The sequence below is a fragment of the Euleptes europaea genome, chromosome 6 (assembly GCF_029931775.1).
Source record: "Euleptes europaea isolate rEulEur1 chromosome 6, rEulEur1.hap1, whole genome shotgun sequence".
Lineage (NCBI taxonomy): Eukaryota > Metazoa > Chordata > Lepidosauria > Squamata > Sphaerodactylidae > Euleptes > Euleptes europaea.
The window spans coordinates 45,513,174-45,528,801 of record NC_079317.1 but is presented as its reverse complement, the minus strand read 5'-3'; the positions used below and the strand labels follow the sequence as shown (position 1 = coordinate 45,528,801).

The 15,628-nt window shown below is 40.1% G+C and overlaps 1 protein-coding gene across 1 annotated transcript in view; it reads left to right on the top strand.

The window, feature by feature from the left end:
• DPH6 (diphthamine biosynthesis 6) overlaps window positions 1-15,628 on the top strand; it is a 259,679-nt gene that overhangs the window by 199,780 nt on the left and 44,271 nt on the right. Inside the window, exon 14 of the mRNA XM_056850740.1 lies at window positions 8,203-8,608. Within this exon, the coding sequence (XP_056706718.1) occupies window positions 8,203-8,608 (406 nt within the window). The remainder of the gene's footprint in view (window positions 1-8,202; window positions 8,609-15,628) is intronic.

Sequence of the window (15,628 nt, the reverse complement as noted above, 5' to 3'; positions counted from 1 at the left end):
GGTGATTTGGGTTCACTAGGTGATTTGAGACCAGTCACATACTTTTAGCCTAACCCTCCTCATAGGATTGTTGTGAGGAGAAAAAAGGAGGAGGAAAGAACAATGTAGGCTACTTTTATCCCCACTGTAGAAAAAACTGGGATATAAATGAAGTAAATAAATAATAAATATATCTGAAGATGGGAGGCAGATATAAGGTAAGTTGGTGAATGGATGAGAAGGTGAGAATAAGGTAGGGAAAGGGGCGAGGCTATGGGGGTTGCCAGGAGGATGGAAAGAGGAAATAGTGTAGTGGGGGATGATACAGGGAAAAGTGAGGTGTGTCCCCCCATATGTTGCTGAGGGTTCCCTACCAGCACCACAAAATTGGGCCATAGTTTTCTAGATAGAGACTGCGGGGGAGGAGAGGGAAACCTGAAGACAAAGGAGCAGATAAGTGTAGGTTGGCTGATGGGTGGGAAGGGGAGAACGAAGCCGGAAAAGGTGAGAGGCTATGGGGGCTTTCAGGAAAGGGAAAGAAGAAATAGTGGAGGAGGAGGAAATGGGATGCCCCCCACAAGCCCTTTCAGGTTCCCACTTGTTCTGCACTGATCTCAAAAGAAAATAAGATTTCCCCCCGAAGTTCCAATATTGGTTTTCATCCAAAGAATCCCAAGCTGAACCCTACTCATGAATATTCCTGCCTTTCCCTTTCTGCTGCAGTCCTTTGGAAGGCTGATTGTGAAGGTCTGATGATCATGTGAAATACAGTGTGGGAGTTTGAAGGGGGAATAGGCAGAAATAAACCCTCATCTTGCACAAGGGGAGCAAAAGGGGGAAGTTTGGATCAAACCCATAGTGTTCAAAACATATTAAATGCAATATTCCAAGCTGTTGTATATCAATAAAATTAAACCAAAGGTGGTTTATTGGCCCACAGCTCTTTAAGTGGAAGAAGAATAATGAACTACACATTTAACAGTTTACAAACACAGATAAATACCATGTTAGTGTACAACTGTTAGACCAAAATACCTCCATTACCAGGTGCGTTTTGGCTCACTGTTTATCCTGGGCAGCACAAACTAATGTGTATGAAATAAATGTAAGTACATTTTATTATGCTGGTGGCTCAGGAGTCATTTTGTCTCCTTCCTGTACATAGTATTATTAGAAGCCTCAGCACACACACGAGAGCTTCACATAGCAGTGCTTCACCATACTAAATTGCCCCCATTTGTTGGGGAGGCTGGTTAATGGAGTTATTGTGAATGGATTTAATTTTAATTGCAAGCCGCCTTGATCCACAAGGGAAAGGCAAAGTATAAATGTTTTAATAATTAACTTTATGGCCATTACAAATGGCAACTACTTGAACTTGCTCAGTATGGCAGTTGTGTCTGTGAAGCCAAAGGTTCATATGCAGCAGTCATGAAAATTGTGCAGTTTTTCCATTGTGGGGAAGGGGGTGGACTGGTACAGTGACATGAGGAAAAAGTTTGTGGTAAGATGCGGTGTGTGAATGATTTGCTTCATGGAGAGAAGTCGAATGTGACTTCCCTGTGGCAGCCATTTTTACTAGACCAGAGATTGCCCTGGCACATTCCACTTCAGCAGCACCTTTATAATGATTTTGTTATTAAGTAATTATTCCCATTACTAAGTAACTTTTCAACTCATCACCTGTTTACTTCTCTTGTTGTCCAAGGAAATAGAGGTTCCTTCCCTCTTTAAATCAATCTGTTCCTAAATTGAAAACAGTTTTATCTTTATCCTTTGGTCTTTACTAGATTAAAGATAACTGCTAGTGAATTGTGAGATCTACAGAGAATTGACAGGATCACAAAAAAGGAAGATAATTTTACCTTAAGGAGTTGAAAATTTCCAGTGACAGTTTTGATTATGATAGTGGCAGGATTAATGAGACTATAAATTATACACTTGAAATTTCCCTCATACTGCCTGCATAAAGTACCAGTTTAAGCTTCAGAACAAAGTAGCCTCCAACAATAAGCTTGTCACTTGTGAAGTGAAGACTCCACTAAGGAAACCAAAGTGAAATAGAAAGTCAGTATTTCTTACAGATGGAAGAGAGAACTGTTTCTCAGCGATATCAATGACGTCTGTAAACCTGTCGTGTATTTCAGTTATTTTAGCCTGGTGATCACATCCACATATCTTATTTTATTAACTACGCCACAGTATCCTGCAATTTCTGTAAATTATCTGCCATTTATAAAATAACCGAAGTTGTACACGATCAAACAGTTCTCAGGTTTTGTAGATTTTTTAAAAAAATCACACATCATGTTTTGAAAGAGGAAGGGGAACCAAATGTATCATTTGTATTTCTAGACTAGATTTGGGGAGTGACCATACAGAGCAGTGGTTGTGTGGCATTAATTATTTTTTGCTGGGTTTGCTGGTGACTTCAGTAGGGGCTCCTGCTGGAACAAATGTTCATCAGCAGAACAAGAGTTTCAGCAGTGGACACTGAACTTGCCTACCTTTTTGCAAAAAATAAATAAAATCATGAGACACAGAAAAGCAAGGACTTTATCATTTTAATGGCTTGTAAATTTGACAGCAGATTTTCTGCCTAAAGTTATTTATGTTGATATGTCCAATTTTCAAGAAATAATGACTGCAAAGAGAGAAATGGACCCATGTGCCCTTAAGAGCAGGTGTGACTTGAAATTGCTTTAATGCCTGTTCATAAATGAGTAGATCTGTTACACAGATGTGATAGAGTCATATGTCAATATAGTTTTCAGCGGCAAGAATCACAATAGCTAAAACCTGGAAGCAAGTAAATAAACCTTCAATTAATGCTTGGAGAGAGAAATTATGGATGTATATGCGAATGGCCAAATTAACAGAGTCCTTACGTGGGAAGGATATGGAAGATTTAAAAAAAAACATGGTCAAAGGCCGTTGCATATTGGGACAAACTGGCGAAAATTTTAATTTTACTAATTTACTTAATGAGTTGTAGATAATTGATTAATGGTTTTTATAATGATTTTATTATACTTACTTTTTAAAACTGTCATAACACTTCTCCGGAAGTCCAATGTGGAGATGGGACACTATATCAGGGTGGGTGGTGGTTTTTCAGGGCACTATGAATTTTGTAATTTTTTACTATAATAAGTAGCTTAAATTGTTATGTAAGTGCTCTTTTGTATTTTCTTTTTTTTTCTATTTGTATGTTTTGTTTTATGTTATAAAAATTAATAATCTATAAAAAAATAAAAAAAATGAGTAGATCTGTTTCCTTGAAGATTTAAACATGTCTCTGTATAAAATTAAATGGTGAGTCTAGCTGGTGGTGCAGCATGGTCTTTTTTTTCCTTTTAGAACATCTAACCTAACATTTGCTGTGGGATTTCAAAGGACAGATAATTCTGCCAAGGACTGAACAGCCCTATAGTTGGGAATAGGGAGGAAGGAGGTGGGAGGATAATGGTTGGATAAAAAGAGATTTGGCATGGAAGCTCTCTTACTATACCAGTTGTGGGATCCAAATAAGAAAAAGGAATTATTTCATTTCATTGCTACTACTTGAACTCATATCTACAGAGAGGATGAGCAGTTGAAAATATCATGGATTTGAGAACGATGGAAGGCTGGGAAATTTAGAATCTTTTTTTCAGTACTAGGCAGAGCCTTTTTTGAAGAATTTAACAGAGCCCATTCATCACAGCCCATGTTAGTAAGCCTTGACTAATCAGAGGAGATTGTCAAACACCTTTTCTAAAAGTACAGACTCTTCCAGTTGTCATCTCAAGCCTTGCTGGATTCAGCTTCAGTCTGCTGGATTCAGCTTCATATTTCATAAGGTCAGAGAACTCCAAAGCAGGCTACATGCATGGGAGCTGGGGGTTTTCAGTATACTGATGGTTGCCAACCTCCAGGTACTAGCTGGAGATCTCCTGCTATTACAACTGATCTCCACCAACAGAGATCAGTTCACCTGGAGAAAATGGCCGCTTTGGCAGTTGGATTCTATGGCATTGAAGTCCCTCTCAAAACCCTGCCCTCCTCAGGCTTTGCCTCAAAAAACCTCCCGCCGGTGGCAAAGAGGGACCTGACAACCCTACTGATGTCATCACACTCCATAACTAAAAAATCTGTCAGACTTTTCATATGCATATTGATCAAAAGGAAGGACAATGTGAAATTTGGAGAGACTCCACAGGTAACATCTTGAGGCTAACAGGGTACCTTTCTCAGCCCTTTCAAGTGTATATGTGTGTACAACTGCCAGCCATAGTTGTCATGCCATTAATATATTGGAATATCCAAGAGGTGACTACTAGAAATCATTTCTCAAACAGGTTGACTTTCTCTGTTCTGAAAAGGTAACCGCAATGTTAAAAACTAATTGGAGGCCACATAACTAAGAGTTTCTGCTACACTGGAGAGGGAAAATCCCTGGAAGCTTCATCCATCACACAACTCCATATTCTAAAGGTTGAGTCCTCTAAAATGTGAGCTTATGTGAGTGTATGGGTGCACGGCACATGGTCTTTCACTTGGAATGATGATCATTTGTTGATTTTGAAATTGTACTTTTGCCTTGGCCTAATTCTCTTATATTTCTTCCCATATTCTAAATGGCAGTTGAAGGCAAGCAGAAATCCTAAGTAATTGATTTAACAACCTACGACAAGTACAAGAAAGTAGGAAAGTTTTGTCTCAATGCTTGACTTGACCTGAGACAGCTTCTTTAGACTTATTTTCTAAACAGTACCTCAGCACCTTGGGCCAACAGAGTGGCCTTTAAGCCTGAATGAGCATGACTTTTTTCTCCACTATAAAGCTCTAGTATTCATCCTTTCAAATTGTTTTGCAGCACTGGGAGCAGAATTATATTGACAAGGTTAGAATTCATCTCCTGGAGGGAGAATACTGTTGCTACTGTTAAGTGCTAATATAACATTTATGTGTTGGTACCTTAATAACAGTCCCAGCTTACCTAATGAAAGTAGTGAAAGCAAACAGTACTCAGCAAGATTTTATTATGACTGAAGTGACTGCAATTTGAGGCAAATTATCCCTATTTTTGTTCCCATATCAAACGAAGGCATGCTAAAGAAATTGCTACAAGTTTTGGTGTAGAATTAGACTTCACTATGGTTAATCTAGTTGTGAGTGCATTTTTCATGTTAACAGCTCATGAGGGTCAAGCAGCAGAGACTTTTCTGTGGAAAAAATGCTCGTCAATAACTTCGTGAGTGAATTTTGAAATAAAGTGCCTGGTAACCTGTCATTATTCCTTCCTCTCGAAGTCGGGAGCGAGTGGATGAAAATTGAGCATGTGGATTGAAAGCCAAGCAAGTGTTATGGTCTTATCGACCTTAGGTAAAATTACTGTTTTAACTTGTAATTATTTTTCCATTCAGAGGTCAGACAATGTGTAGTATTTACTATTGCGAGCTGCAATGTAAGCAAATTGATATATAAAAAATTGTTTAAATACATATATAGATAAAGAATGCCTAAGTCACTAATATCAGTATTGCTTAGTGTGTGGTCCCTCTTCAGAAGGGGGGGGAGACAAAAAAAGGGGGAGAAACATTCTATAAAAGGAATGTTGAGGAAGGAGAACATAATGCATGTTTAAATAAAGGCCAGGTCAGTTACCAAATATATTGTAATGTAACTTAGCCTCATCCAGTAGCCAAATAGATTGTTTCTTGGAGGTGACAGGGATCTGGTTTGCCAGGACAACAAATGTTTTATTCATCAGTCTGAGACAATAAGAGAGAATGTAAGGGCTCTTTTTCTGTAACTGTTCCCAAAGGGCCTGCCTTCAGAATAACATCATCCTCTCTCTGTCTCTCTCTCAAGCTTCCAGAACTCTCTTGCTTCAGCGCATCCTTCTCCTAACATCTCTGCTCCTGTTGACTTTGCTTCCCCTGCAGATGCAAAAGGCATACAAACAAACTTTGTTACAATGTAAAAGTAGCTTCAGTTAACTTCCAAAGGTTTTAATGGTGATCCTTATTTTTTTCCATAAAGGCACTTAATTATATTTGAGACCTGGTGTTTGACATAGGACCATATGAGTAGATCTAGTCTTTCTCTTGAGCAGCTTCTATTCATTTTGGTGGCTGTTGGACAATAGAATTTCCAAGCAGGTTATGCTCCTACGACCTCGTTTCAGAGAAGTATTGTATTCCATGTGAATCTGCTTTCTTTTCAGGAAAGTCCATGCTTTGGTTCTTGAAACCTTATACCCTGGAAATCTTGTTGGTCTTTAATGTGCTACTGGGCTTGAATCTTGCTCCATAGCTGCTCAACAGTCATCAAATTTTGTAACAACAAGCCCAGAACTAATTTCTGACCTGTTTGCGTGTCCCTTGTATATCAAGGGATCAGTCAGTAGGTGAATTGTGTTCAGTGTTAATATCTTGTAAGATCAGACTTTCTTGACTTATGCCAATGTGATGTGTTATGTGATGTCAAACTGAATGGTGTGTGGATTACCTGATCAACAAAAGTGTATAACTGGAACATTGTAGCTTTCTTTTTTAATTTTCTTCTTCTATTTATTTATTTATTTTGCAGACTTGGATGATTGAGATAATTATGTGGGTAGGACTTTGCTCAATTATTGAGCACATATGTTGCTTGTAGAAGATCTCAGGTCCAGTTAAAGCGTCTAAGATAACAGGTGTTGGGGAAGAAGAAGAGTTGGATTTTATACCCCACTTTTCTCTACTTTTAAAGAGTCTCAAAGTGGCTTACAATTGCCTTCCCTTCCCCTTCCCACAACTGACACCTCGTGAGGTAGGTGAGGCTGAGAGAGCTTGAAGAGAATTGTGACTAACCCAAGGTCGCCCAGCAGGCTTCATGTGGAGGAATGGGGAAACCACCCAGTTCACCAGATTAGAGTCCACTTCCCGTGTGGAGGAGTGGGGACTCAAACCCAGTTCTCCAGATTAGAATCCACCGCTCTTAACCACTCAGCCACACTAACTCTCTTCCTGACACTCTGACGAGCCACAGCATATATGGGTAAATAGTAGTGGGCTAGGTAGACCAATGGACTCAATTAGACAGCTTCATATGTTTAGCCACTTCTTCAGAGTCAGTTGACAAAACAGGCTCTAGCTCATGAAAGTTTATACCCCAGTACATTTGTTAGCCTTCAGTGTAGCACAAGAATCACCATTGTTCTATCCACTTCATTATACTAGGTCTAGTTCTTTCACCAGGTTTAGGCATCATAATGTAGGTCAAAGTAAGTGTCATGAGAGTGTTTTCATTTATTTGTACATAGTGTAAGAAGTGTCCTTAAGTAGGATATCAGTGCAGCAAGTCCCTTGAAGATCAACAGGCTAAAATTCACGCCAGCAGGTGAAGACTCTTCTGTTTTATCTGGCCTTCCCTTACTGACCCTCCTTTTTGTTTGTTTTTAATTGACGGTTTTATGCGTATGTACTGTTTTTAAAGCTGATTTTTAATGTCTTTTTATTTGCTGAGGGCCCTAACGGGACAGAAAGTCATGATGCAAATGTTTTAAATAAATAAGTGTTCTGTCTATGCACCACTGCATACCTTGGCTTGGATCCTGTGACATTGTTCCCCTCGTGATCACTCTGGCTGCTGCAGAGACTCTCCTCCACCGTGGCACCTGTTTCCTCTGCTGGCAGCACTTTCATGTGTGCAAAATCCATGTTTTTTTCAAGGAGCCCTTATTAACATGGAAGCGCTAGCAGCAGAGAAAGCGAGTGAAGCTGCGGAGGAAAAGACTCCGCAATGGCACAAGGGGCACAATGCCATAGGATCCAAGCCCTCGATTTTTCCTTATATGGTTCAACATCATTAACCTTCTCATGGTGCTTGAAGTAGAGTTCTGAGTAATCCTAATGATTGCATTCTCTGTTGTGAGCAGATATTTCTGGCCAGCAGCATAGCCTTCTGCTTAGTATTTTTGTTCATCATTTTTTAAACAAGATTTTGGTTTTATGGATACTTTTTGGCAAACCACCCCTTCTTCTCACTTGCCATGAAAGCCCCTTGTTGGGGTGCCATAAGTCAGCTGCGACTTGACAGCACTTCACACACACACATTTTGGCAGCGTTTCATGGGCTGGATATTTGCAATTTCTTTCCACTAACCTGTGCGAAGTCTGTTAAGCACTTTACCTACAACGTGCAATATTTTTCGAATCCTTTCCATGACCTAAAGGATTCTATTTTCGTTTCTAGGGAGAAAACGAAGACATACATGGTGACAGACCTGCAGTGTGTGGGCAGCTGCTTGTGATTGTTGTGCCTTCCCTTCCCAGAGCTGCATCCATTGAGTGGCATGTCATGGCAGTAGTAGATGAGCAACACCAAAGGGGAAAGTTTGTGCTGATGAGGTCATCGGAGAACTACCAAATTAAATGTGAAGCAGTACAGTCCTGCACAGCTTGTAGTGCAGCTATTGTCATATCCTTCAGCTTGAGTTCACCATCAGCTGCTACAATCAATTTAGATACAGCCCTACATGACATTGTGGATGTGTTTAAGCAAGCTGTTGAGAAGCTTTCAGAAGATCATGACACAATTCCTTTGGGCTTTAGAACTTTCTACCGAAACAGTCTGGTTGAAATGGAACCACTGCAAACAGGTAAGGCTCTGGCTTGTGCTATTTTTAGTGTCATAACAATATGCGGTTCACATGGTATTTCAAGAATGGCTGCCAGAATCTTCTAAAATGTGGCTTATGTGGGCCGCATTTTGCCTAACCTCTGACTTAGACACCACATCAATGCAATGAGTATCCTGGAGGGCACTGCAGCTACTGCTTGTCCAGTTCTGAAGGATATTTTTCAGCTTGTTTAGCCTGAGGACATGGATCCTATCTTCGGATAACCAGCATGCTCAGACCCTCCCTGGATAGTAAGAACAGCCAGAATAGGATTATCCTACTGAATGGTGGTTAGATTCAAATTAATGAAGAGGATAGTCTGCATGGCACTCAAGAAGGTTGTGGCATGGCCATTGGAGAGGATATTCCTCAGTGCCTTTGATTTGAATAAATGTAGGCCAGTTTCCATTATTCCATTCTTGGGCAAGGTGATGGAGAATGTAGTGCATCTCAGCTCCTGAATTTCTTGCATGAAATGGATTGTCTGGACCTTTTTAGTATTGATTTTGGTATTAAAACTGCCATTGTTATCTCCGTTGATCACCTATGTTGGGAGGTGAACAGGATGAATGAATCCTGCCTGGTTTTCCTGGACCTCTCAGCAGTTGACTGTAGTATCTTTCAGGATTAGATAGAGAGGCTTAGAAAGGTATACCTGAGCTTAGCAGTGCACTGTTAGCCTCAGAACCTTCGTTCAGTGCCAGGGATTGGCTAGACATCCCATTTCAAATGGCATCTAGTAACTGCTTGTTTAAAATATTCTCCTTCATCAAGTGTTTCAAACACAACTTAGATATTCAAGAACAAGTTCAATCAAGCTTGTTAGAATATAATATGTTAAAAATCCAAGATCTTATGAGTCCAGACCCATGATAATCCACATCATACTCTTTAAGTTAAGAGAAGCTTCAAAGGGCTCTCCGATTAAATCGCTGAGAGATTTATCTATATGGGTGTTGGTCATGATTCAGGGAAATCTGAGCACCAGCTCTGTGCAATGTTTTAAGACTAAAAATTGGATCGAGATTGAGAGCAGGAGGCTACCAGAAGACAACAACAACAACAAAAACCATCAAACAAACAGACAACAACTGGAGACCCTAATCACTATGTACAATCTCTGTGTGCATGTGCAACATCAAACATGATCAGAATCACTGTTTGCAATAAAGTTCTGTGGTGACCTTTTCAAGAGGAGAGAAATGCGGAAAGGATGGCAGTGTTATACCTAATGAGCTAAAGAGTACTGATTTAGAGGAAGAACATTACTCCAGAATTAGCCTATTGAGACACGAGAAATTCCTAGTAGCTCAGAATATAATAGATATTCTCTTACATGACAGAAAAAGTGGACGTGTTCTCTTTTATGGGGAAAAAATCGGGTTGGCATAAGCTTAAGAAGCAGAATAACTATGGAAAGCAATGTAATAATTTAAGGAAGATTAGTTGGGCATGAAAGGGCTTACCACCTTTGATGTGTGTCTGTATGTATGTGTGTCTGCTAGCCTATGTGACAGTGGGAACCAGCATGGATTTACCATGGCCATCACTGTACATGGAAAAGTCTTCCACCTAGCTGATGGGCCTGCAGAATGTCTGCAACATCTATTTTCTTCTCATGAAAGTTAATGGAATGTTGTGATTGTCATCTGAGTGGGTAGGAATCAAGCCTGCATCAGTGACTCACACATACACAAACATTTTTTAAAACATATTTGCAAAACTCAACTGATCCATATTAATTAGCTGACATAAATGTTAGCCCTCAAAGATTGTAGTGTCCTATTTTTTTAAACCTAACCCGCAGCACTATTCAGAGGAAATTCAAGTTGACATTGCTTAATAGATTTAAAATATAAAAATAGAGAGTGATAAAAAGTGTGGCATAGAATAAGCACAGCTAATGCGCGAAGCAAGGGATGAACATATAGCCTAAAAGAACATTATTTATTGTGTGGTGCTTTGTTTAAGAGCTGATAATATGCTTCTAGCTTGTGAATTATATTATCTTTTTTCCCTTTCCTTCTCAGCCTGAAATGTTTCAGAGAGTGTACAATTATTTTAGAATGAGGTGGGTTTTTTCTCATATCCTGCCATAATCAAGAATAAGTTTAAAATGTAGGAGGTTTCATGCATTAATTTTAATAGTATAAATAGGCAGCCCAGTCCTACGAATTTCCTTTAGCTATTGCAGAAGAGATAACCTCTGGTAAGATGACCTCTGGTGTGATATTTTCCAATCTGGTCCTTTGCTGTCAGTAGGGTTGTCAACATTCAGGTGGGAGCTGAATTCTTCTGGAAATTCAGCTGATTTCCAGATGACAGAGATCAGTTCCTCTTGAGAAAATGGCAACTTTGGAGGGTAGACTCTATGGTATTTTAGGAGAAACGGAAGTGCCTCCTCAGGTAGTGCCCCCAAATATCCAGGAATTTTCCAAGACAGAGTTGGCAACCCTATCTATTAGGAAAGCCTCAGATGGTGGGGGCAACCAAAGCAGTGCCTCCAAAGATAACCAGAGTGAACAGGTAGGTTCAAATGGGAGAAGGTGCTCCTTAAGGTATGTTGGTCCCACGCCATACAAGGCTTTAAAGTCAATACCAGCACCTTGAATTGAGTCCAGAAGCAAACTGGAAGCCAGTATAGATGGAACGAGACTGGAGTGCTATAGTCCCTACAATCCACTGCAGTGAACACTGGCCTCAGCATTTTGTATCAACTTCAGCTTCCAGACAGTCTTCAAGGACAGCCCCACATATAGCACATTGCAGTAGTTTAATTAAGATATTACTAGGACATGCACCACAGTCGCAAGATCTTTTCTACCCAGGAAGAGCCACAGCTGGCTCACCATCCAGTGGTGGTGAAAGGTACTGCTGCTACCTGTTTATCCAACAGGAGATCCGGGTTCAGGAGCACCCCAAAGCTGCAAACCTGCTCATTTAGGAGGAGTGCAACCCCATCCAGAACAGGGGATACCCCATTTCCCTGGTCAGGCTTTTCCCCCACTAGTAGCGCCCCTGTTTTGTTGTGATTAAGTTTTTGGCCTATCCAGTAATAAACATAAAACAAATAAGACAAAATTTCATATTTGGACCATTTAGAAAATACATAGAACCTTATGTTTGCCTCAGAACAAAAACAACTGATAAAAGTTGATAATAGGTTTTTTCTGGGGGGGAAACGGTGACAATGTTAATATTTACCTAGTTATTGTTGTTATCTTATAGGACAATGTATCTGAAAGTAACAATATAACCTTAAATGGAGTTAGACTCTTCTAAAGCCGTTAACTTCAGTGGATTTACAAGGGGATAACTTTTTAAGACCGCACTATAAATTGCTGAAGATGCTGTTAGATTACAGTTAGGTTTTCGTTTTTTGTGAGATTGGAAATAATTTTTATTTTCATGTCATTAGATTTGAGTTTACTCCTGTGATGACAGCAAATACTTTTAGTTCCTTGTTTTTTCAATGCACACCATCAGGGGAAGAAAAGTTGCTCTACTGAAGTAGAATTTGAAGTTATTGAGGGCGGGGAAACAAAATTTCTGCAAATCTCAAACAAGCAACTCATTAAATACATGTATTTTTTTTCTTTTGTCACAAAGAATTTCCATGATCATTTGCCGAAGTCCAAGCAAATTAGAGCAGCCCTTTTGCAGCTGACAGAGTAAGATGAAAACTGAGAATGTGCGCTCCCCATATGTTGTAACAGATTACCAGGAAGCATTATAGCTCATGTTATTGATGTCAAAAGAAGCTAAAGGTTTGTGATGCAAATGGGAGAAAGATAGCTTTCTGTCAGCCTAAGATGAAATGTAAAGTTTTATTGAACCAAGTGCAGTCCTGATGGTGAACTTCTCTGAGTCAATCCCTCGTAACGTATGAGAGCATTATAGGCACCGTGCTGAGACCACAGGATGTGTCGGAAGCAGAGGGATTAGATTAAGCTGACATATATGCTTAGTAAGATGCTGTTACGCCTTTAGAAGGCTTTAGCATAAATTCTGGCCATTTCTTTCCTTACTCTCATTTACATAGAACATTAATATAAATATATCAAGATGATTTGCCTGTGTCATCTGAGCAACTAGGTTATTCCTCAGCATGTGCGCATTTTTACTATTAGGACTTTGTAAATCTTGTATGCACAAACTATGCAAAAATATCTCTGAATATTTAATAGGGATTGAGAAAAAATATCTCTTGTTACATAATACTTTTTTTAACAAATCGAAAGGAGGAGATACAACAAGGCAAGATAAAATAGCTATCTGTTCATTGATTGGTACAGCTTTGTGTGAAATATTCTGCACAATAATGTTATCTTAATATATAAACAAATGAGAAAAGATATTAAAATTCTGCAGCTATTTGTCCACCAAAAGGCAAACTACATGATAAGGATACATTTCATAACTGTTAACAGTATTTTCATCTGCATTTTATTTATGTAATGGATGTTCTAACTAAAGACTAACTGCCAAAAAGAAAGGTCTCCATTTGACCCAGCCCTCCCAGGCCTGGAGACAGGACGTTCCATACCCCTCAGCAGCAAATCGCCAATGACTTTCCTTTTCCTTCCACCACCATTTCTTTGTATCCCCATGCCATCCTCACTCTGTCTTTCTTGTCTCGTGGTTCTTCTGGCAGTGTTTCCACTGCAAGGGCCTGAAATTGATTACTGAACTCGAAAGGTACTGAGTGCTGTCTCATTCAACGCCTTTGGGTTTGTGCTGTATCTCCTCATGAGGGAGGTGGCAGTTACAATATCTCTCTCCTAGACATTGCCAAAGACCTGCTTCAGCTTGAAGCAATTCTGCTACTTCCATCAGATCAGCACAAACTGCTGTGGAAGGAGGGCCTTATAACCAAAGAGGAATATAAACAAATACCCAGTGCTTGTAGGGAGAGTGTTAGGAAAGCTAAAGCTAAGTATGAGCTTAGGCTAGCGAGAGATGTCAAACACAACAAAAAAGGGTTCTTTTCCTATGTACAGAGTAAGAATAAGAACAAGGACATGATAGGCTCATTGCAGGGACCGGAAAGTGAAATTGTAACAGGAGATGAAGAGAGGGCAGAACTGCTTAATTCCTACTTTTCCTCAATCTTTTCTTGCGAGGGAAACAGTGCTCAATATGGCATAAACAGTACACATGATGAGGGAAGGGAGTTGCAGCCTAGGATTGGCATTGGGATAGTGCACGAACAGCCAATTTCTTTAAATGAAACAAAGTCCTCAGGGCCAGATGAATTGCATTCAAGGGTACTCAAAGAACTTGTGGACGTAATTTCTGAGCCTCTGTCCATTATTTTTGAGAATTCTTGGAGAACAGGTGAGGTGCCAGAAGATTGGAGGCGAGCACATGTTGTCCCTATCTTCAAGAAGGGGAAAAAGGAGGACCCAGGTAACTACCGACCCATCAGCTTGACATCTATACTGGGAAACGTTTTTTAACAAATCATCAAACAGTCAGTCCTTGAGCATTTAGAAAGGATGGATCTGATTACTAAGAGCCAGCACGGGTTTCTCAAGAGCAAGTCATGTCAGACTAATCTTATCTCCTTTTTTGAGAAAGTTACTACCTTGCTGGATCAGGGGAATGCAGTAGACATAGGTTCTTGTAGGTTATCCGGGCTGTGTAACCGTGGTCTTGGTATTTTCTTTCCTGACGTTTCGCCAGCAGCTGTAACACTGAAGGGCAGTGTCTCTCAGTGTCAAGTGTGTAGGAAGAGTAATATATAGTCAGAAAGGGGTTGGGTTGAGCTGAATCATTGTCCTGCAAAAAGTATCAAAGTTAATGTGCTAATCATTGTCCTGTTAGCACATTACCTTTGATACTTTTTGCAGGACAATGATTCAGCTCAACCCAACCCCTTTCTGACTATATATTACTCTTCCTACACACTTGACACTGAGAGACACTGTCCTTCAGTGTTACTCCTCTGAAGATGCCTGCCACAGCTGCTGGCGAAACGTCAGGAAAGAAAATATCAAGACCACGGTTACACAGCCCGGATAACCTACAAGAACCAATGAACTCTGACCGTGAAAGCCTTCGACAGCAGTAGACATAGTTTATCTTGATTTCAGTAAGGCTTTTGATAAGGTTCCCCATAATATTCTTGTTGAAAAATTGGGAAAATGTGATTTAGATCCTATTACTGTTAAGGGGATCTGTAACTGGTTGAAAGATCGCACCCAAAGAGTGCTTGTTAATAGTTCCTCATCCACTTGGAGAGGAGTCACTAGTGGAGTGCCTCAGGGATCTGTCCTGTGCCCTGTGTTGTTCAACATCTTTACAAATGATTTGGATGAAGGAATAGAGGGGATGCTTATTAAATTTACAGACGATACTAAATTGGGAGGGGTAGCAAATACAGTAGAAGACAGAGCCAGGATACAGGATGATATTGGCAGGCTGGAGAATTGGACTAAAACTAATAAAATGCATTTCAACACACACAAATGTAAAGTTCTGCATTTGGGTAGGAAAAATCAAATGCATAATTATAAGATGGGGGAGACTTGTCTGAGCAGTAGTGTGTGTGAAAAGGATCTTGGGGTTTTAGTAGACCAAACACTGAACATGAGTCAGCAGTGTGATGCGGTAGCTAAAAAGGCAAGTGGGATCTTGGGCTGTATCCACAGAAGTATAGTGTCCAGATCACGCGAAGTGATGGTATCGCTTTACTCTGCTCTGGTTAGACCTCACCTAGAGTATTGTGTTCAGTTTTGGGCACCGCAATTTAAGAAGGAGGTAGACAAGCTGGAACGTGTCCAGAGGAAGGCAACAAAGATGGTGAGGGGTCTGGAGACCAAGTCCTATGAGGAAAGATTGAAGGAGCTAAGTATGTTTAGCTTGAAGAGAAGACTGAGAGGTGATATGATAACCATCTTCCAGTACTTGAAGGGCTGTCACATAGAGGATGGTGCCAAGTTGTTTTCTGTTGCCGCAGAAGGTCGGACCAGAACCAATGGGTTGAAATTAAATCAA